The following is a 23,239-nucleotide window of genomic DNA, read 5'->3' as shown; positions in this document are numbered from 1 at the left end:
ACTGTATGTATTTTGTAGGAGAGATGACAGTTGTACTTGTGCTCTTTTTTCAGTATTATGAATGTGTTAACAGAGCTTCAGAATTCCCTGCCATCAAACAACACAGCTCAGCCCATCGTATCAACGATAATCAAGGTCACAGAAAATCTTCTAAACTCAAATGAAGGCAACTTGACCAGGGACTGGATCATTAACCAACAACTGACAATTGCACTTGACAGAATCTTCCATGGGAATGTTAGCTCCGTAGATCTTGCAGGGGCTGGGGTGAATCTTGACCAACTTTTGCAAGCCATGGCTCCTCTACTCTCCCCTGAGGACAGAGCCTTCCTGGATGTTGCTGAGCAGGTGTCTCGGGCACTTACCTATGCCTTGCATGTGGCTAGCACTGATGGTGGTCTCCAAAGTGAAAACTTTACAGAAGCTGTCATTAGCACAGTCAGAGTGGTTCTGGAGAGTATTTCTAATGAAACCGGAGCTTTACCTCAGGATGTGGTCAACAATGTTCTTGGTGCTTTCAATGGTTCCCTTCAGCTGATCCTAAACTCCAATATGAGCTATGACCAAGCTAGGACCCTAACACAGGAGACTATCCAGATGGTAGAGACAGTGATTCATACTCTTTTACCAGCGGAGGCAGTTGTGGTGCTGAATCCCATTAAAAACAGCATTTTATCCTATCTGAATAACGTCTCCCAGCCTGCTGGTTTTGATCAATGGAATGAACTGTGAGTGTAAAGTCTATGCTTTTATTGAGTATTGTTCTTTCTCTCTCTTTCATTCTCACTTTCTAATTATATTTTTATAATTATACTGTATGTATTTTGTAGGAGAGATGACAGTTGTATCTTTGCTCTTTTTTTCAGTATTATGAATGTGTTAACAGAGCTTCAGAAGTCCCTGCCATCAAACAACACAGCTCAGCCCATCATATCAATGATAATCAAGGTCACAGAAAATCTTCTGAGCTCAAATGAAGGCAACTTGACCAGGGACTGGATCATTAACCAACAACTGACAATTGCACTTGACAGAATCTTCCATGGGAATGTTAGCTCCGTAGATCTTGCAGGAGCTGGGGTGAATCTTGACCAACTTTTGCAAGCCATGGCTCCCCTACTCTCCCCTGAGAACAGAGCCTTCCTGGATGTTGCTGAGCAAGTGTCTCAGGCACTTACCTATGCCTTGCATGTGGCTAGCACTGATGGTGGTCTCCAAAGTGAAAACTTTACAGAAGCTGTCATTAGCACAGTCAGAGTGGTTCTGGAGAGTATTTCTAATGAAACCGGAGCTTTACCTCAGGATGTGGTCAACAATATTCTTGGTGCTTTCAACGGTTCCCTTCAGCTGATCCTAAACTCCAATATGAGCTATGACCAAGCTAGGACCCTAACACAGGAGACTATCCAGATGGTAGAGACAGTGATTCATACTCTTTTACCAGCGGAGGCAGTTGTGGTGCTGATTCCCATTAAAAACAGCATTTTATCCTATCTGAATAACGTCTCCCAGCCTGCTGGATTTGATCAATGGAATGAACTGTGAGTGTAAAGTCTATGCTTTTATTGAATATTGTTCTTTCTCTCTCTTTCATTCTCACTTTCTAATTATATTTTTATATATATACTGTATGCATTTTGTAGGAGAGATGACAGTTGTACCTGTACTCTTTTTTTCAGTATTATGAATGTGTTAACAGAGCTTCAGAATTCCCTGCCATCAAACAACACAGCTCAGCCCATCATATCAACGATAATCAAGGTCACAGAAAATCTTCTGAGCTCAAATGAAGGCAACTTGACCAGGGACTGGATCATTAACCAACAACTGACAATTGCACTTGACAGAATCTTCCATGGGAATGTTAGCTCCGTAGATCTTGCAGGAGCTGGGGTGAATCTTGACCAACTTTTGCAAGCCATGGCTCCTCTACTCTCCCCTGAGGACAGAGCCTTCCTGGATGTTGCTGAGCAGGTGTCTCAGGCACTTACCTATGCCTTGCATGTGGCTAGCACTGATGGTGGTCTCCAAAGTGAAAACTTTACAGAAGCTGTCATTAGCACAGTCAGAGTGGTTCTGGAGAGTATTTCTAATCAAACCAGAGCTCTACATCTGAATGCGGTTAACAATATTCTTGGTGCTTTCAATGGTTCCCTTCAGCTGATCCTAAACTCCAATATGAACTATGCCCAAGCTAGCAACCTCACACAGGGGACTATCCAGATGGTAGAGACAGTGATTCATTCTCTTTTACCAGCAGAGGCTGATGTTTTGCTGGTTCCCATTAAAAACAGCATTTTATCCTATCTGAATAACATCTCCCAGCCTGCTGGATTTGATCAATGGAATGAACTGTAAGTATAGATACTATGTATTTGTTGAATATTGTTCTTTCTCTCTGTTTCACTCTCACTTTCTAATTATATTTTTATATATATACTGGATGTATTTTGTAGGAGAGATGACAGCTGTACCTGTGCTCTTTTTGTTTTTCAGTGTTATGAATGTGTTAATAGAGCTTCAGAATTCTTTGCCATCAAACAACAAAGCTCAGCCCATCATATCATCGATAATCAAGGTCACAGAAAACCTTCTGAGCTCAAATGAAGGCAACTTGACCGGGGACTGGATCGTTAACCAACAACTGACAATTGCACTTGACAGAATATTCCAGGGGAATGTTAGCTCCGTAAATCTTGTAGGAGCTGGGGTGAATCTTGACCAACTTTTGCAAGCCATGGCTCCCCTACTCTCCCCTGAGAACAGAGCCTTCCTGGATGTTGCTGAGCAGGTGTCTCAGGCACTTACCTATGCCTTGCATGTGGCTAGCACTGATGGTGGTCTCCAAAGTGAAAACTTTACAGAAGCTGTCATTAGCACAGTCAGAGTGGTTCTGGAGAGTATTTCTAATGAAACCGGAGTTCTACCTCAGGATGTGGTCCAAAATATTCTTGGTGCTTTCAATGGTTCCCTTCAGCTGATCCTAAACTCCAATATGAGCTATGACCAAGCTAGGACCCTCACACAGGGGACTATCCAGATGGTAGATGCAATGATTCATTTTCTTTTACCAGCAGAGGTAGCTGAGGTGCTGACTCCCATTAAAAACAGTATTTTATCCTATCTGAATAACATCTCCCAGCCTGCTGGATTTGATCAATGGAATGAACTGTGAGTATACATACTATGTACTTGTTGAATATTGTTCTTTCTCTCTGTTTCACTCTCACTTTCTAAAGAAATGTATATATATATATATATATATATATACTGTATGTATTTTGTAAGAGAGATGACAGTTGTACTTGCACTCTTTTTGTTTTTCAGTATTATGTATGTCTTACCAGAGCTTCAGAATTTTCTACCATCAAACAACACAGCTCAGCCCATCATATCAATGATAATCAAGGTCACAGAAAACCTTCTGAGCTCAAATGAAGGCAACTTGACCAGGAACTGGATCATTAACCAACAACTGACAATTGCACTTGACAGAATTTTCCAGGGGAATGTTAGCGCCGTAGATCTTGCAGGAGCTGGGGTGAATCTTGACCAACTTTTGCAAGCCATGGTTCCTCTACTCTCCCCTGAGGACAGAGCCTTCCTGGATGTTGCTGAGCAGGTGTCTCAGGCACTTACCTATGCATTGCATGTGGCTAGCACTGATGGTGGTCTCCAAAGTGAAAACTTTACAGAAGCTGTCATTAGCACAGTCAGAGTGGTACTGGAGAGTATTTCTAATCAAACCAGAGCTCTACATCTGGATGCGGTTAACAATATTCTTGGTGCTTTCAATGGTTCCCTTCAGCTGATCCTAAACTCCAATATGAACTATGCCCAAGCTAGCAACCTCACACAGGGGACTATCCAGATGGTAGAGACAGTGATTCATACTCTTTTACCAGCGGAGGCTGATGTTTTGCTGGTTCCCATTAAAAACAGCATTTTATCCTATCTGAATAACATCTCCCAGCCTGCTGGATTTGATCAATGGAATGAACTGTAAGTATAGATACTATGTATTTGTTGAATATTGTTCTTTCTCTCTGTTTCACTCTCACTTTCTAATTATATTTTTATATATATACTGGATGTATTTTGTAGGAGAGATGACAGCTATACTTGTGCTCTTTTTGTTTTTCAGTATTATGGATGTGTTAATAGAGCTTCAGAATTCTCTGCCATCAAACAACACAGCTCAGCCCATCATATCATCGATAATCAAGGTCACAGAAAACCTTCTGAGCTCAAATGAAGGCAACTTGACCAGGAACTGGATCGTTAACCAACAACTGACAATTGCACTTGACAGAATATTCCAGGGGAATGTTAGCTCCGTAGATCTTGCAGGAGCTGGGGTAAATCTTGACCAACTTTTGCAAGCCATGGCTCCCCTACTCTCCCCTGAGGACAGAGTCTTTCTGGCTGTTGCTGAGCAGGTGTCTCAGGCACTAAACTATGCATCTCATGTGGCTAGCACTGATGGTGGTCTCCAAAGTGAAAACTTTACAGAAGCTGTCATTAGCACAGTCAGAGTGGTTCTAGAGAGTATTTCTAATGAAATTAGAGTTCTACCTCAGGATGTGGTCAACAATATTCTTGGTGCTTTCAACGGTTCCCTTCAGCTGATCCTAAACTCCAATATGAGCTATGCCCAAGCTAGCACTCTCACACAGGGGACTATCCAGATGGTAGAGACAGTGATTAATACTCTTTTACCAGCGGAGGCAGTTGTGGTGCTGATTCCCATTAAAAACAGCATTTTATCCTTTCTGAATAACGTCTCCCAGCCTGCTGGATTTGATCAATGGAATGAACTGTGAGTGTAAAGAATATGTATTTGTTGAATATCTCTCTGTTTCACTCTCACTCTCTAATTATATTGTAATATATATTCTGTATGTAACTTCTAGGAGAGATGACAATTGTACTTGTGTTCTTTTTGTTTTTCAGCATTATGAATGTGTTAACAGAGCTTCAGAATTCCCTGCCATCAAACAACACAGCTCAGCCCATCATATCAATGATAATCAAGGTCACAGAAAACCTTCTGAGCTCAAATGAAGGCAACTTGACCAGGAACTGGATCGTTAACCAACAACTGGCAATTGCACTTGACAGAATGTTCCATGGGAATGTTAGCTCTGTAGATCTTGCAGGAGCTGGGGTGAATCTTGACCAACTTTTGCAAGCCATGGCTCCTCTACTCTCCCCTGAGGACAGAGCCTTCCTGGATGTTGCTGAGCAGGTGTCTCAGGCACTTACCTATGCATTGCATGTGGCTAGCACTGATGGTGGTCTCCAAAGTGAAAACTTTACAGAAGCTGTCATTAGCACAGTCAGAGTGGTTCTGGAGAGTATTTCTAATGAAACTGGAGCCCTACCACAGGGTGAGGTTAACAATATTCTTGGTGCTTTCAATGGTTCCCTTCAGCTGATCCTAAACTCCAATATGAGCTATGCCCAAGCTAGCAACCTCACACAGGGGACTATCCAGATGGTAGAGACAGTGATTCATACTCTTTTACCAGCGGAGGCAGTTGTGGTGCTGATTCCCATTAAAAACAGCATTTTATCCTATCTGAATAACATCTCCCAGCCTGCTGGATTTTATCACTGGAATGAACTGTGAGTGTAGATACTATGTATTTGTTGAATATTGTTATTTCTCTCTGTTTCACTCTCACTTTCTAACTATATTTTTATAAACAGTATATATTGTATGTAACTTGTAGGAGAGATGACAATTGTACTTGTACTCTTTTTGTTTTTCAGCATTATGAATGTGTTAACAGAGCTTCAGAATTCTCTGCCATCAAACAACACAGCTCAGCCCATCATATCAATGATAATCAAGGTCACAGAAAACCTTCTGAGCTCAAATGAAGGCAACTTGACCAGGGACTGGATCATTAACCAACAACTGACAATTGCACTTGACAGAATCTTCCATGGGAATGTTAGCTCTGTAGATCTTATAGGAGCTGGAGTGAGTCTTGACCAACTTTTGCAAGCCATGGCTCCTCTACTCTCCCCTGAGGACAGAGCCTTCCTGGATGTTGCTGAGCAGGTGTCTCAGGCACTAACCTATGCATCGCATGTGGCTAGCACTGATGGTGGTCTCCAAAGTGAAAACTTTACAGAAGCTGTCATTAGCACAGTCAGAGTGGTTCTGGAGAGTATTTCTAATGAAACCGGAGCTCTACCTCAGGATGTGATTAACAAAATCCTTGGTGCTTTTAATAGCTCACTTCAGCTGATACGGAACCCCAATATATATTACATGCAAGCTAACCACCTCACACAGGAGACTGTCCAGATGCTAGGGGGAGCTATTCATGGCCATTTGCCAGCAGAGGTGGCTGAGGTGTTGGTTCTCATGAAAAACAGCATTTTAGCATATTTGCAGATCATCTCCCAGTCTTCTGGACCTAACAAATGGAATGAAGTGTAAGTATAGACTATGTATTGTTTCCAAAGTATTATGTCTATGTTTCTCTTTCACTCCTGCTTGCTATGGTGTGTGTGTGTGTGTGTGTGTATATATATATATATATATATATATATATATATATATATATATATATATATATATATATATATATATATATATATAGACAAGGATATCTGTAAATATGCAGTAGATAACAAAAACAAAGAGATCTGTTCTTTTATCTATTTATTCATCTATCCATCCCTCTACACTACCATTACAAAGTTTAGGCTCAGTAAGATTTTTAAAAAATTACTTTTATTCAGCAAGGATTCATTAAAATGATAAAAAAGAATGACAATAAAGTCATTTATTATGTTTCAAAAGATTTCTGTTTGAAAAAAATGCTATTGTTTTAAACTTTTTATTCATGAAAAATGCTGACAAAAATGTATGTATCACTGTTTACACAAAAAATATTAAGCAGCACTTCCAAATCTACATATGATTTATGAAGGATCATTTGACACCGATGACTGGAGCAACAGCTGCTGTACTCAGCTTTGCTATCACATAAATATATAATATTTCACAATTACAAAATATTAAAAAAGAGCAGCTATTATAAATTGTAAAACATTTTCACAGTATTACGGTTTTACTATTTTTTATCAAATAAATGCAGCATTGATAAGGCTTTCAAAAACTGACTGCAGTCTTTTGAATTTTAGTGTATATGCAGTACATGTATTTGTGTATGCACAGGTCATGACAGTTGGTGTTTCTTTTTCATTTTCAGCATTGTGAATATGATGAGAGAGCTTCAGAATTCACTGCCATCAAACAACACAGCTCAGCCCATCATATCTGTGATTCTTAAGGTCACGAAATATATTCTAAACTCAAATGAAGGCAAGTTTTCTGTATGGTGTTTGCTGGGGTTCATTGTCAAAACAGTTTGTTAGTGTGGCCATATATTATTAAAACATTTTTTTTTTATTCAGTCAAGTTGTCATAGATATATGTACTCTATATTTTTCGCAGGATATACAAACATGTGGCACAACCTAGGAAACCTCAGTCTTGGCAGCCTAAATGAAATAACAGAACAGGTAAATTGCTTTTATTTCTCAAAGGCCTGTTATTGACGCCCTTCATAACCAACAGATCTTTTGACAGTAAAATGTCACCATATTATGATATATGTTGATTTATTGCACAAATAAAAACATTATAACACACACACAAACATAAATGTGTTATTGTTAACTTCTTTTGTGATGTCAAAGCTTGCAGTCTTTCTGGGCTCTATGTCACCTTTCATGAATGAGTCTGCCCAGACTGTCACAGAATCTGTAGGCGTTCTGGTCCAGATCCTTTCAGGGAGTGCTGACCAGCTGACCTTTGACAAGTAAGGCTACCATCCCACTATTTGATTATTTTTTTTGCAAGCTTCATTTATATAGGCAAGAGAATCAGAGAGATGGCCATAAATCTCAGATTCTCTGACAACTTTGACCATGTTTGAATGTTTGAAATTAATTCTGATAGAGTAGTTGTTGGGCCGTTCTTGGCAGTCACTAAGAGTTTTTCTCACGATGAAGATCTGACAAGATTTTGATTTTTATTTATGATAATTCTATAGCTAAACATTTGGGAGTTTTCCACACTTAAATCACTTTTAAATTATGAAAGTAATTTAAAGGCATTCGATTAGTCTGTCACCTCACGATTTCTGCACATACAATTAGTAGGTGTGACAGTCCTTACTAAAATTAATTAGCATACCATCAAACCAATCAAACCAATGAGCATACATGTTAAAAATAGATTTATTCCTTGTTGACTCTTGGATTTAAATGTCAATTTTACTGTTTGTTAAACAACAGGTTGGAAGACATTTTGGCTGCTCTGTTTTCAACCTTCAAAGGTACTCCTATGTGGGATTCATTGCCGTCTGTCGTTTCCACAATTCAACAAGCCATTGTCAACAGTTCTCACAACATGCAGGCACAAACAGGTGAGAAAAGCAAAGCCTTACTGTTGAATACACCTCAAAAGAATAGCAAAGTAGGTGTTCATGCTTACAGACAATTTCTTTCATATCTGAACTGTATGCGTCTAATGCAAGTGCTTTATTTTCCTCAGAGCTCCTCTATGTCCTCCAGGAGCCATTGTCCAACCTTTTGTCTGACATTTTTCATATTATGAACACAAGCAATTTCACTTCTCAGTCCTTTGTTGGTGGATTGCCACAGGCCCTTGTGTCAACTGCAGAAGCTGCTCTGCAGGTTAGAACAACATTTCTATCTATTGATGTGGTGGACTTATACAGACCAGTGTTGCCAACTCTCAAAAGATAAATAAGCAACCGCAGCTTCAGAAACAAGCCCAAAAATAAGCCCACTATAATTGTATTATTTATTATTATCAATATTATTTATTAGTGATGGTTTATTATCAATAAATGAGCCTGCAACATAGTAAAAAACTCAAACCACTCTGAGATTGAAGAGCAAAAACAGAAGTTATTTAACAAACTGTAACAAAGCGGGAAGGCACACACTGTCCACTGATCACTTGTGAGCAGAATAGTTTTGAAGACAGATAAGGAGAGTAAGACAAGAGCACTAGGTGGAAGCTTTAATATAGTCACACATTTATTATGAAATAAACTCGAAGCATACCTGTATGTATCTACTGTTAGTATTAATACTTGTTTATCGATTTAATGATTAATGCATTATGAAAAATATTTTATGAATGGTCCTTTTCCTCCCCTGCATCATTCACATTATGTTTCCTCTCCATTTCTGTACATCTATGTTGGTGGCGTTGTTAGTCTATTTATTTGGTTAAGAAAATCTATTTTTCTTAGTAAAGACAAGATATCATAGTAACATACTATGTTTTTGATCAGGCATTGAAGAGACTGGATCTTGCATAGCCCTGGTGTTAGTTGTTAATTCGCTTTTTGTGTGTTTCTAAACAGGCACAGGCATCAACTAAATGTATTTGGCAAATGTTCTGACTTTTTTTTTTCTGAAACAATTTCAAAATCCTTGGCCCAAAAGGACCACTGCCAAGAAGTGTATTAATTACAGATAAACAGCTAACCTACATTAGCTAGCATGCATTGGGTGCTGCTTTTCATCCCTAGAGAGAATTGGTTTCCTTTTGCAACAGATGCTCAAATCCTGGCAGGAGTTATATATCGCTACATGTTCAGTGAATGCTTTATCTATGATAATATCAATTATCGCATCACTTGAATTCTCAAGGCATTAAACTAGATCACGAATGGGTGCCCCTCCCCTTCCCTTTTTGCCACCCTGACAAACTTAGGATATCTATTTGTGGTTTTTCTTGTGTCTCTATGAATGGGACAACATCTTATCTCTAGTCTTAAATAGTACAAAAAAAAAAGTTTCATTGCCATCCTGTTGCTCTTGCAATATCTCTGTTAGGCAGTAGTATGTTGGACTTCTGTGATAATTATAATTCTTTTCTGGTTCTCACCCCTCAGGCTGGTTTGGGGGGTCAGAGCCTGAACTGCAGCTACATGCAGCAAATATGGCAGGATGTCAGAGCTGGTGCTGGAAGTGAAGACACTGTTGCTTTGTGGTGTAACATCAGCCTACTGCCAGTCATAGCAGCCTTTGATAAACCAGCTCCAGCCTTTAATATGACGGTGAGAGGATAAGTTCCAGTTTTACAATAGCAGCCTTTTTAATGGCTCTCAAATGCAACTATCATATCTCACCACGAGGTGGTAGTGTGCACTAAAGACTGATTTAGACTGTCCCTCTGTGTTTCTGAACAGGAAATGGCAATGAACACTCTATGGATAAATGCCACTGCAGGAATGATGGCAGAGTCACTGGAGACTTTCTATGAAGTGATCCTGAACAGTACCTTTGCAAGCAATCACCTTACAGAAGTCCTGTTGCATTACACATCAATGCTATCCAACCTCTCAGTGCTAGAAATAACAAACCAGACTGACTGGAATGTCCAGCTCTTCCAGATGCAGCTCTACCAAAGGTATTAATGCTCTGGAGTCATTTTTACAGTAACATTTATTCTAACTATGTTACATGCCCCAAGTCATACTACATGACAGCAAACAATTGGCAGTCTTGTAACAGAGAACGCTCTTTTATAAAGATAAACGCTTTTCACCGTTATTTTATTAACTGTTTGACTAAATTGCCAACAAAGGTTTGCAACAATTTCACCCGTACTCACAATCCCATTATTCCTCGACATTATCACGAGCCTGATTATATTACTGAAATACTTTCTCAAATTTACTAAGAGATTCGCAGTTATTACCCATAAGGACCAGGGGTTGGAAAAATGCAAACAAACTAAGTAAGGGTAATTAAATTTGCATTAAGGTTGATTTATTCAGTTTGACTCCTTTGCTTCCAAACAGGATTGAGCAGATAAAGTAGTTTCTATTATTCTGATATCTCCTTGCTCTTAAATTGATTCTGCTTTATGTGCTCATCCCTGTAATGAACCGACTACTGATAGGAATCAAATTGTGCATTTGTGCATATCTGTGCAAATCAATCACGTAAGATTGCAGCATCATTTATGCACCCACTGTAGATCATTGATGATGAAACATAATGGAAATTGTCTATTATAAATAAAGTCTATTATAACTATTCAGTTATATTAATATAATATGAGTGCCCGCTGAAATTGAGAGCAAAATCAAGATGAAATATGGACTATTGTTCTGCAGTTTTTAAATATAAGTAATCTAATTCAAGAAATTGTCCCATCAACTCTACATTTAAGTATCTTGCACTGTAATGGTTCATAGTCTTTCACATAAATGAGTAACAGTACATTATTTAATTCAGCTATTAAGGGATCCTTAAAGAGTCATTTTTATTATTTTTTATCTTTTTTGTGCACATGCAATACTAATTTCTCTCTCATTCATCAGCCTCTCCTCAGTACAAATGGCTCTGGATCAAATTAAGAGAGAAGCTCCCTTGATGACGCCATACATCGAGGCAGCTGGAAAAACTATAGAGGTCATCCTCCAGAATGGCAATCTCCTCCAGAACTCAACTGCAAGCCCTCAGATCATCATGCAGGCTCTGGAGATCACGCTCACTGGAATGAATTTTACAAAGGAAACCATTAATTATATCCTGAGTGGAGACATATTTATGAATCCAAATGGAAGCACAGTTGACAGATTAATAAAAGAGGTTATCCAGCAAATCATTGGTACAGGAATACTGGGAGACTGGCCTACCCTTTATGGAGTAATGCAGCAAATTCTGTTTTTGGAAGATACAAGTGGCACCTTATGGAAAACTGTTGAATTTTTCAATTGGCTGTACACTACTCAAGACACTGGGCTAAATTTTGTCTTGGAGATCCTGCGCAAGTTATATGAGATAGTAAGAGATGCCCTAACCAAGATGCCACTGCCGTGCTTCTCAGAAACCTTTATTGACCTTTTTGGGAATGTTTTGTACATGCTGAAACAGATCAAACTAACCAGTGACCTCTTCGACCCTGTGGAACAATATCTAAGCCCACTTAAAATGGAAATTGTTCAGGGACATAACCTGCAAGGTCTTGTGTCCCACACAAGAAATGCCAGAAGAATTGCTAGAGAAGTACAGAGAGAGCCAGTGGATGACTTCCTTGATCTTCTTGACATTGACTACCAAGCCTTGCTTGAAGTTCTTTCCATACCACCCACCTCGACTGACATTATGGAGACTATCCATGTTTTCTTTGCAAATCCAGATTTGGGTGTCATCCTGAAGGGTTATCTGAAAGAAATGACTGGAGGCACAAGTCAGGAGGAAACCATTGACACAGCTCTGAATGTGCTGTCATACTTGACACTCCCTAGCAATGGGCAGCAGTTTTTGGAGATGTTCATGGACATCGGTAGTGAAGGATGGAGAGTGCAGGACCTTGATAAAGTAGAGAAACTTGCAGAGAGCCTAGGAAGAACAATTGACATGGCCATGGTGCTATCCGACCAGCCGCCTCTGAACATTCCTCAAAGAATCGAGCACATGGCCCAACAACTTCAAGCTTCGGTGTCAAATATCATCTTACAGGATGGAAATAGCACCAACACTGCGATCCAATTCCTTACGGTGCTCAACAGCATCCTTACCGAGAACTTTGACGAAAGCAAGGACATTAGCCCTCAGGTCACTGGCATTCTTCAAAACATAATTGGCTCGTTTTCCAGTCCAGGGTCGCAGATGAGCATAGAATCCTATTTGGCAGCCGTTGATCAAACTGCAGAAGCCTTCACCCCACTTCTCTCTGGAGAGGTAGCTGTTTATTTCAACATATCTGGACAAATGATGCAAGCCTTTACATTGCTCGAAGCATATCCCGGAGACATAGAAAAAGTCATGATGTCCACCAGCAAGATTTCTAACTCCCTAAACCATGTTCTTGCCCTCTTAAATATTACAACTCTTCCAAATGGACAATATGTTCAAGAGGTCACCCATCCCCTCATCCTTAGCAGTGCTATGGCCACACACATCCTATTCAACCTCTCCATGTCAAACTATAACCTGAGCAGCAATGCTGAGAGGGAGATGCTTTTGACCCAAACGTTCAATCAGATGGTTGTCGTTTTCCCCACGGAAACACACATGTACCTCTTTTCTATCAAATCGGCTCTATTCATTGCCCTCTCGAAAGTATCCAGCACTGCAGAAATCACATCCCAATTCCCTGAAATCTCCCAGCTGGTTACACAGTCTCTTCTTAACTCGCTAAACATTACTCATGATCCGACATCCACTCATATGACTCCAGATGGCCTTGTTTACATTTTGAAGACCATGTCCAATCAAGTGTCTATGAGTCTCTACAAGGGCCTTATGTTATCCGGTTCCCCTATCCAAATCTTACAAGCAGTGAACACTTTAAGTGAGGTTGCATCTTCCATATACTCGATAATGCCTGTTGATGGACAGCCATACATCAATAGCACACTCAACCTAATGGAGACAATATCTTTTGTTCTTAATGACACAAGCACCTTTGGGGATGTCAGTGGGGCTGTATCACAAGTAGTAAGTTCTGTCAACAGCCTTCTGGCCATGGTGCACCACATGAACACAAACTCCTCCAGCAGCATTATAAGTGACCTAGAGCAGACCCTTAAAACAATCCTAATGATCATCCAAACAGACCAAAGCCCTCTCACCCAAACAGCTGATATTACCCAGCAGCTACTGCACACCATCCAAAATTTCATCTCACTGGGCAATAGCAGCAGTGTTGAGTCTGAACTCCCCAAAATGGTGCTGGGGGCTTCTAGCATGAATATCGGCCATCTGCTGAGGATAAATGACACTAACTGGACTGACAAGTGAGTTTCTTTTAGGTTTTGCTCCCAAGGCTGGTTCCTGGTTATAAACTCATAACAAGGCCCAGTTTTCCTACTCTTTTGCTTGTTCATTACTTGGCATTTACCCTTTATATATGCTTACTACTTCTAATTTATGACTCTGAAAAGAACACATTCTTAGGTTCATGAAAATAAATGGATCCATAGTAGTACATTTTGATAAAGCAATCTCAGCAGAAAGAATTACGTGTTGTTAGTTAATAAAACTTTTCTGTTTACATAGGCTGCCTGTGCTGTTGACAAACCTCGCTAATAGCCTTCCAGAAGACCTGCAGTATTCTTCTCTTATTAAGTCCATCATGAGAAGTCTGGCCAACGAATCCCAAGGTACCTTGAGTCATCTCACAAGATCTACTGACCTATAACACCATTCATTCAGGGGTTTTATTTCCACAGTCTCCCACAGTTGCATATAGTGCTTATAAGTATTTAGCATTAAGCCGTGTGAATAGATAATAATTTTAATTTTAAAATAAATAAAATAATTTATTTGAATAATTTACATTTGTTTAGCACAAGACTAAGATGCATGATGTCCACAGAAAATGTTACAGACTTCAGGTTCTCCCTCTGAGTAAATTACTCTTAGTAAACCCCACAGACATTAAACAATGTATGTTGCGTTATGTTTATGACATTGCAAAGATTTGGTGGTTTTCATAGCAGTGCAGTAAATGGCAGGTTTGAAGTAAGCTTTCTGTGATATTCAGCCAGGAGGCATGTGACTAGACAGAGTTTGACAGAAAGAGCTCAACGCACTGCAAATAGAAACAAACACCTGGAAATTAAGAAAACAACTTCATCAATATGACAACACACTCGCTACAAATGCTCACAACACAACTAAATAAAGAAATGCGATGCAAATAGAAAAAAACACCTGCAAATTAAGAAAACAACTTCATCAATTTGACAACAAATGTGCTGCAAATGTTCACAACATAACCAAACAAAGAAACACGCTGCAAATAAACTTCTTTATTTGGTTGTTGTGAGCATTTGCAGCACCTGCTGTCAAACTGATGAAGATGTTTTCTTGATTTGCTAGTGCTTTTTCTATTTGCATGTGTTTTCTGAAGTTGCAGCACGTTGAGCTCTCTCGGCCACCGTAGTTTTTGTTTTAGGCATAGATTTAACTAAACTTGGTGATGTTTGTGTTTTACGCAAGAAAATAATTTAACATTAGGGTAAAAGAATAAACCTAATTAAGATACACTGTATGTTTTGAAAACAAGTGCCAAGTATTACATTTTGCTTCTGAAATGAATTTATCTTGTTTTACAGATATTATTATTATTATTATTTATTTATATTTTTTATCATATAACAAGACAAAAATACTGATTAAGTTCAAATGAATAATTTTCATTTTTACATGAACTATCCTATTCAAGAGTGCACGATTCCCCCCGGCCATCCACTTTCTGACTGCAGTACTCCCTCACTTTCATTGATAAGCTTCTTTTCAAGCCTCTCGGTTTGCTTTATATTTTTTTCTTTAATTAAACTGATGTCTTGTTGAGCATTTAATTTCCCTCATAAGTGTCTGGTATTTTATATTGCTTAAGGTGTTGCACATGTAAGTGCTGTCAGATATAAATCAGCACACGACACCTTTCAGCTTTCAATGTCTCTTTTCTAAGGGGAGATTCTTTGCTAGATCATTTGCTGCTTACTGCACTGTGAGGTTGGCCTGAAAGTGGAGTTAGGTGCAAGTAATGATGTCTGTAGGGAATTTAAGTTACTTTAGCTCTGCAAAAGCTTGATCTTTGTTTTTTTTTTCTCTTCCGTTTCTCTCGCCTCTCTGCAGAAAATCTGCATCTTCTACAGCAAGTGCTAAACACCACCTTTGAATTAGGCTCAGCCAACTGGGTGAATGAAAGTTCGGACAAAATACTAGACCACTTGTTAACTAAGGTGAGATTTTTGATGGTTCAGATGTAAAACTTTTTCAAAAGAATATGCCAGCAAAAATGACCATCTTGTCAGTATTTACTGATGCCATACCAATTTGCAAAAAGAATACAGAAAGAGAAATTGTTAGTCCATATGTCCTATATTTCAAGCATTCTGAAGCCAATGTCTTTCCTGATAATGTAGGTTTGTGCTCTGGAAAACATGGCCACTGTGCAGCTGATCACCAGTTTTCTTCCTCTGGGCCCCAGACTGCTATGCGACACTGTTGTTCCCACATTCCAGGCTTTCCATGTGCTCACAACCAACCTGGTGAACCAAAGCACCGACATCTATGATCTGATTTTCCAGACTTTTGTTGGAGACCTTAGCACCTACAACACTGAAGTGGACTGGTACTGTTTTCTATAATGACTTTCAACCTTGTTGTTGCAGCATACATTATGTATGTTGGGGAGTTACGTTTAGAAGGGTGAAAATATTTTAGTAGAGTGACCTGCAGCCTTTCCAGTTACAAGATACTTTTTCAATATGTGCTGCTAGTGTAACATTCTCTAGCATGCACAACTTCAAGCTGAGCAAACTGTGGTAGTGATTAAATTCACTCCACTTTTTTCCCACTTCTTCATATGAAACATTGGCAAGTCTGATTAATTGTAGTGAATCAGTTCAGACCCTAAATTCAAATGAATATGTTAAAAATATATTCACAGATTCATCAGATGTTTACCTGTCTTTAAAAAAAAATGAAAATACATTTACAAAATATAATGAAATAAGATGTTACTGTTCCTGTTATCACGTTTTTCATTTAATTTATTATTGCTATTCTATTTATGATTATTATATTGTTATAATGTGATTTTTTTCATATAACTATTTATATGAAAACATTTTATATAAACAATATATATGTAAAAATGTTGTATAATTATGTTACACATTTTGATCAGTTTGTGTCCAGGAATTCTACTCATAGTTTTTATCGCTTGCGCTCTCTCTCTCTCTCTCTCTCTCTCTTATAAAGGACATCCATTCTCTCTGAAATTGTGGGCTTCAACGTCTCAACTCTGAAAACTCTGAATATCAATATAACATCTCCGGGTACGTCACTTCAAGCAAAAGAACTGCGGAAACACAAGTGTTCCTTAGCTATCAGTTGGTGGTCCGATCAGTCTGTTTCAACCTTGCCATGAGTGCATTTCTGCTTTCTCATTTGTCTTTTGTCTTGTATTCTGACAGCTGAAGTAAAAGTTTTTGAGCTGCTGAAAAATGTCACACTGTTTGTTGAGGATGTCGAGCGGTATACCAGCTTTCCCCCTCGCATTCTTCAGGCCCTATTAGATAACCCTCTACCCAGAAGCAACATACAGGTACAACACAACTTATGCATACATCAGAGGGGATCAAGGGGATAAAGATGTGTCCGAAAGGATTTTTTCCCCATCCTACTGATCTTACCTAAACATTGAGTACTTTTACTGGCATGGTTGCCTTTTGCTTGCTCACAGAGGGTTGTATCGTGCTTTATTTGTGATGAAGCTGCTTAGGCACAATACATATACAGTTAGTAACATTTATCTCAGTCTCTCACCAGTGTGAAGTCTTGTAGAGTGCATGTTTATTATAATGTGTTGTGTTTGTCATCTCTCCCCTCTTCACAGATCTTGGCATGGTTAGCAAACCTGCACCAGTGCTCAAACCCCTCGTCTTTGCAACTGGACCCTACAGGGCAGGAGATCTTCAGCACCTTCTGTAATCTGTCACATGAATGGTACAGCATCACGGTTATCTTTCTTCGTCATGTGGACACGAAGGCGGCTTTATTCAGGGTAAAGAGCTGGGCAGAGAATGTATTGTATATATTGTACAGCCAATGAAACTGAAATACTGCATCTCTCTGTTGTAGTTAATTAAATGCAAGAAATGTTTTGCAAATAGTTGTTATGAAACGAAATAATAATGCTTGCTGTTTTATGCATTTATAATTATGGATTCTTCTCATGTATGGTTAGATTGGGAATTTGCTGAATTTGCTGTACCGGTTGTTTATTAAGAAAAGCCATGAATTATAAATAATCTTTATAAAGAGAGAAAATAATCAAATTATATATATTTTACTAGTTCATTCATAAGTTTTTAAGTGTTTAATTATTGAGACATAGACATTGCCACTTATTTTATGTTTAATATACGTATATAAACCTCTTTTTTTTCAGAAAAAATAACTATATCATGCAATATACCAATAATTTTACTAAAAACCCTATGATATTTTGTTGCAGCTGGTATTGTCCAAAGAAATTCAGGATTTGGTGGGAATCATGCTAGAGCTGGTGAAGTTTTTGATGGACATAATGCACAAACTGGTACCTGCCATTAATAAACTGCAGGAATACCTGACAAACATAGGAGAACTAAACCTGGTGGCCAACCAAGAGTTCCACAGTGTAAGATTTTTATTTTATTTTATTTTATATTTTATTTTATTTTATTTTATTTTATTTTATTTTATTTTATTTTATTTTATTTTATTTTATTTTATTTTATTTTATTTTATTTTATTTTATTTTATTTTATTTTATTTTATTTTATTTTATTTTATTTTATTTTATTTTATTTTATTTTATTTTGTGTCTTTGGATTCTCTCTCCCACAGCTGGTGAGGGGAAAGCGGTCCACCATGTCTAGCAGGGCCACCTTTAGTACCATCGCTCGTGCCTTGTGCAAAAACGGCATCCTGACACTGTTTGCCATCGCAAAAGTTCCTATAGTTACCGAGACTGATCCTTCCGTCCAGACGGACCACAAGAGAGAAGAGCTGATTAAGAAGTTCAAAATCCCTCAAGATGCTAGTATGAACGCATATTCTCAGCACACAGCTAAATTTGCAATAAAGCATTATGATAATGACCTGTCAAGAATCTGCTTACAGCATATTGAGTTTCAGTTTGATGAAGTGCTGTGGTCAGGCTTAATTAATATACTGCTTATGTCCAGGTCCCTTCTGTATGAACCTCTACTTGGATATGGTGAACACTACAGGCGGTGCGGTGGCCTGGGCATTCCTCAAACCCATGCTGTTAGGACAGGTCCTGTACTCACCAGACACACCAGTGACGAGAGAGATCATGAGAAAGGTGCTGATTTTACATCTCACAAATAAAAATTTGGCATCTAGGCCACATTTATGCTTTTCAGTGATTTAAGACACAGAGATAATTAAAATATTTTGAATGCATATAACAAGCAAAAATGTGAGATTTTAGATATGTGTTTTGTTCATATTTCAAAAGATTTCTGCCTGGAAAAAACCTTTGATTTCCAATTATAAAGTGCAACAAAAATGTAATTCATTGTGAAAGTATGACATCAAAAATGACAGCACCAAGGGAAAAGTGTAGTTTACTTGAAACAAACGAATTTTCCTATATTACATGATGCAGAGGCAGGTGTGAAAAACATGGTAAATGACCTTTTCTGTTGGTAATTGTACGGTTAGCATTGTACAATGTCATTTATTCTCCACAGTTGCTAGGAGACATATTTGCTGAGAATCAGATACCTGCAAAGATAAAATATATAGGAATATTCTATTTCTGACTTAGGATGGACAGCAGCATAAATCTATTCATATCGGATTGTTCTTTTAAGATATAGACGTGTAGTGTGGTCATGAAGAAAAATATAGTATTTTCTTGTAAAATGTGTTGTTTTTGTCTTCTGTCCTGCAGTCAAATTCTACACTGCACCAGTTTGGTGATCTAAAGCTTTATGCGTCCGAGTGGGTAGAGTCATCCTCATATGTGATGCAGTCTGCTGACATCCTGACAAAAACCTTGCCGATACTTCAGGTAGACTACGAGTTCAGAGAAAATCAAATAGACACTTTTTATTTGATTTATAATTTTTTTCCCCCTGTACTGCATTAACTAGTTCCTTATCAAACTACTCTTCACAGAATTCTCTGCGCAATCCCTTTGTCCAAAACTTCATTCAGACTCAGACCGGCATTGATGTTGCACAAATGAGCTCAACTCTCAGCCAGTTCTGTAAGTACTCAACAGTGCATGCAATGCTTGCATCATGGTGATGGAGTATTATTATTAGAAGAACGTTTATCATTATTATGAGATGTTATTATAAGGGGAAAGTTTCTAATATTTATGAGAAACAAAGTCATTATTATGAGAAAATTCTCATTATTACGAATTGCTGTGTCATTATCATGAGAAAGCTTTGCACTATAGTGAAATGTTATGTCATACTAACAAGGTGTTATTTCCCCCCCTAAATAACTGTAATGATAAAACCTTCATATTCATCCGGAAGAAGGAGGCGGGAACCGGCGGACAATCAACAACATTTTAATAAAGCAAAATAAACACAAAACAGCGCACCAGCCCCTCACGGACGACTGGTGCGCGCAAATAAAACCCAAAACACAACTAAAAGCCCAGGCCTGGTCCTCTCTCGTCCTTCACTGTCGTCGCTCCAGTTTTATATCCTTCCATCTCCTCCATGGGCCTCGAGACCGGTGGGTCGAACAGGTGTAGTTCATCTCCAATCACTCCCCCGGCCTCGCTCCCATGTCCCTCGGCCCCGCCCCACTCGTCACAATAACGTTAACCCATAATTATAATAAAGTTTGCCATTATTTTAAACTTTAAGAACTTAAAGAATTTTAACTTGAATCATAATTTTTTGCTTAATTGTGGCAGGAACCATAATACAAATGTTACATAATTGGATTACAAAAAAAAATGTAACTGTACAGTTACTGAGAACAAATGTGAAATGACATTAGTTACTTATGAAATTATATTATATATATATACATAGTTTTTACTATCAATTCTTTCTTGTAAATTCAGATTTACTAATTAAATAACCACAAGACCCTGGAGTTAGTCTATAAACTGTTACCAACGGGAAGAAAATCAGGCATTATCGGTTCACTTGGCAATTAATGTCTCCCTGATAAATAATTACACTTAGAATAGTCTGTGAGACACAAATTTACCTAATCTTCTCTGGGAAAACTATCCCTGTCTGAATAGAGTTTTACACTTGACCAATCATGACAATTGCCAAATATGCATTTGTAACACCTGTGTTGATTGACTGGCACTGACAATATATTAATATCAATAGGCCAATAGTTTATTATTTTAACACTCTTTAATTTATTCCTTATTTTATAATAATTTTAAATTATACAGGGTTACACATTGCTCCTATACACCCAAGTGTGTATTATTCTAAATCTGCAGTGGCTTGAACAGTTTTTCTAACTCTCTTTGCAGCAAACATGACAGTCCTTTTAGAGAAAAACAAATTTATCATGGAGCAGATCACCACCCTCTCCATGCTGATGTTGAACCTTTCCTCATGTGTCAACTTCGACCGCTACCGAGCTTTCAACTCCACAGATGAACTCGACAGGCAGGCAGAGAGACTGGCTCAAAACCGTGAGCTCTACGCCAGTGAGTTCACACACACATGCACACACACTCTTTCATCAGGAGATACCCCTTCAACTAACTACTTCACTCATGCGTTTGGTTATACTCTCGGTTGAGGACACCACAGGCGCTGAAGAGCCATCGGGCTGTAAAGTCTATAATTCAATGCAGCTTGAATTCAGTTCTATTGAGATATAGATTTCCACTGTTATCGAGGAGCAGCAGGTGTCTGAGGTTACTCTGACAACAGATCACTTCCCTTTTATACACATGAGCTCTGCTCATCTTCACAGGCATTATTTTCAAACTTCCTGAGGACACCTCCAGCAGCCTGCCCCCGAACATCGACTACACCATTCGAATGAACATTGAGAATGTGATGCGCACCGACCGGGCAAGGAATCCCTTCTGGGTGAAAGATTCCTTCATTTCGTCAACGAAGAACCAGCGGTACAACCGAGGCTTTGTGTACCTGCAGGAGAGCATCGAGAGAGCCATCATCGAAATGCAGACGGGTAAAGCTATGGATGGGCCCGCGGTCCAGATGCAGGCGTTCCCTTATCCCTGCTTCTACAAGGATGAGTGAGTGTCTGAAAAGCACAAACTGAGATGACTGAGATGTGGTATCTGAACAGATAATCAACAGTTTACACCGACACTGAACATCTGCTCCGTTTTGTACATCAGAAATTTCTCTAGTAGGGTGAACGTCTAGTATTTCATAACAAAATAATATATTTGCATTTGTTTAATGAAACAGCACTGCTTGCAAGGCAGCAAAACAATTTTAAGCTTAGGTTTAGCTTTGTTTCGGTGTAGATGAAGTGCTGGATCAGAGCTGTTGTCATGGCACTGAATTTTGTGTTGGCTGTGTATGAGAATCATCATTACTTAATAATAACATTACTTTAATTTTCTTGCTATGTAACAGTGGCTTTAGATGGTGGCTTTTAGATAGATTCCAGTGTTGTTATAAAAAAAGAAGAAAATTATTACAAGTAATAATCATTAGGTGAAGAAATATATAATTATTAGGAGAAGTCTTGTCTTGGCTTATAAAACTATAGTAAAAATAAATTAAAGCTAAACATAAATAATGAAAAACACAAAAATATAAATGGCAACATCACATAAAATGAAATTAACAATTAAAATGAAAACTGAAAATATAAATCCTATAACAGTACATTCATAATACTAAATTAACACTTAATGCTAGAATTAAAAGATGGATGCAATAAAGTGACAAGCTTATAGATTGCAAACCAAATAAATGTCTGAATTTGTTGCACAAAATCATTGCTGTGGGTCATCAATTTAGTATTTAAATTACAACATTAATCAAAGAGAAACTTGACTTAAGCTAGTAAGTTCATCAGTTCCTCTTTCTTCAACATTTGAAGTTATATAGATTGATGTGTATAACAAATATGCCCTTCACCTGCTAATCTCAAATCTTTCTACTCCCAAGGTATCTCAACAGCCTCTCTTTTGCCTTCCCAATGGCACTCATGACCTGCTGGGTGCTGTTTGTTGCCCACTTTGTGAAGAAACTCGTCCACGAGAGAGAACTGCGACTACATGAGGTATGTAACCAAAACATATTTTTTCTTTAATCTCTTCCCACAAACTTTAATTAGGTTTCTAATCTCTTTTCACTCTTCCCATAGTACATGAAAATGATGGGGGTCAATCCCATCAGCCACTTCTTTGCCTGGTTAATTGAAAGTGCTGTGTTCTTGCTGGTGACCGTCATCATCCTCACCATCATTTTGAAAGCTGGCGGCATTCTTCCTCACAGCGATGGCTTCGTTCTCTTCCTCTACCTTAGTGACTATGGCTTCAGCGTCCTTGCAATCAGCTTCCTGGTCAGCTCCTTCTTCGATAAGACCAACATTGCCGGGCTGAGTGGCAGCCTTATCTATGTCATCTGTTTCTTCCCCTTCATCGTGCTGATCCACTTGGAGGACAATCTTTCCTTCAGTCTGAAGAGCGCTCTGG

At 38.5% G+C, this 23,239-nt stretch overlaps 2 protein-coding genes across 2 annotated transcripts in view; both read left to right on the top strand.

Annotated features, from left to right (window-relative positions):
• The first annotated feature begins 3,568 nt into the window (after positions 1 to 3,568).
• LOC132153286 (uncharacterized) lies at positions 3,569 to 7,398 on the top strand. The gene is made up of 6 exons (XM_059562664.1): positions 3,569 to 3,721; positions 3,809 to 4,002; positions 4,145 to 4,819; positions 4,954 to 5,628; positions 5,776 to 6,450; positions 7,233 to 7,398. Exons 1-6 carry the CDS (start codon positions 3,569 to 3,571, stop codon positions 7,396 to 7,398), a joined length of 2,538 nt encoding a protein of 845 aa, XP_059418647.1.
• An 83-nt stretch (positions 7,399 to 7,481) lies between these two features.
• Positions 7,482 to 23,239, top strand: part of LOC132153116 (glucosylceramide transporter ABCA12-like) — a 39,502-nt gene continuing 23,744 nt past the window's right edge. The window contains exons 1-22 of the mRNA XM_059562369.1: positions 7,482 to 7,545; positions 7,723 to 7,844; positions 8,323 to 8,453; positions 8,582 to 8,724; positions 9,960 to 10,124; positions 10,257 to 10,477; positions 11,397 to 13,820; positions 14,083 to 14,186; positions 15,670 to 15,776; positions 15,960 to 16,168; positions 16,801 to 16,877; positions 17,016 to 17,146; positions 17,438 to 17,605; positions 18,059 to 18,223; positions 18,433 to 18,628; positions 18,774 to 18,913; positions 19,508 to 19,627; positions 19,735 to 19,825; positions 21,080 to 21,259; positions 21,532 to 21,820; positions 22,710 to 22,824; positions 22,909 to 23,238. Of these exons, the coding sequence (XP_059418352.1) occupies positions 7,489 to 7,545; positions 7,723 to 7,844; positions 8,323 to 8,453; positions 8,582 to 8,724; positions 9,960 to 10,124; positions 10,257 to 10,477; positions 11,397 to 13,820; positions 14,083 to 14,186; positions 15,670 to 15,776; positions 15,960 to 16,168; positions 16,801 to 16,877; positions 17,016 to 17,146; positions 17,438 to 17,605; positions 18,059 to 18,223; positions 18,433 to 18,628; positions 18,774 to 18,913; positions 19,508 to 19,627; positions 19,735 to 19,825; positions 21,080 to 21,259; positions 21,532 to 21,820; positions 22,710 to 22,824; positions 22,909 to 23,238 (5,685 nt within the window). The 5' untranslated portion in view covers positions 7,482 to 7,488. The remainder of the gene's footprint in view (positions 7,546 to 7,722; positions 7,845 to 8,322; positions 8,454 to 8,581; positions 8,725 to 9,959; positions 10,125 to 10,256; positions 10,478 to 11,396; positions 13,821 to 14,082; positions 14,187 to 15,669; positions 15,777 to 15,959; positions 16,169 to 16,800; positions 16,878 to 17,015; positions 17,147 to 17,437; positions 17,606 to 18,058; positions 18,224 to 18,432; positions 18,629 to 18,773; positions 18,914 to 19,507; positions 19,628 to 19,734; positions 19,826 to 21,079; positions 21,260 to 21,531; positions 21,821 to 22,709; positions 22,825 to 22,908; position 23,239) is intronic.

This window comes from Carassius carassius, chromosome 11, assembly GCF_963082965.1.
Source record: "Carassius carassius chromosome 11, fCarCar2.1, whole genome shotgun sequence".
NCBI lineage: Eukaryota > Metazoa > Chordata > Actinopteri > Cypriniformes > Cyprinidae > Carassius > Carassius carassius.
Note: the sequence above shows the minus strand (reverse complement) of the source record. Positions and strands in the feature narration are given on the sequence as shown.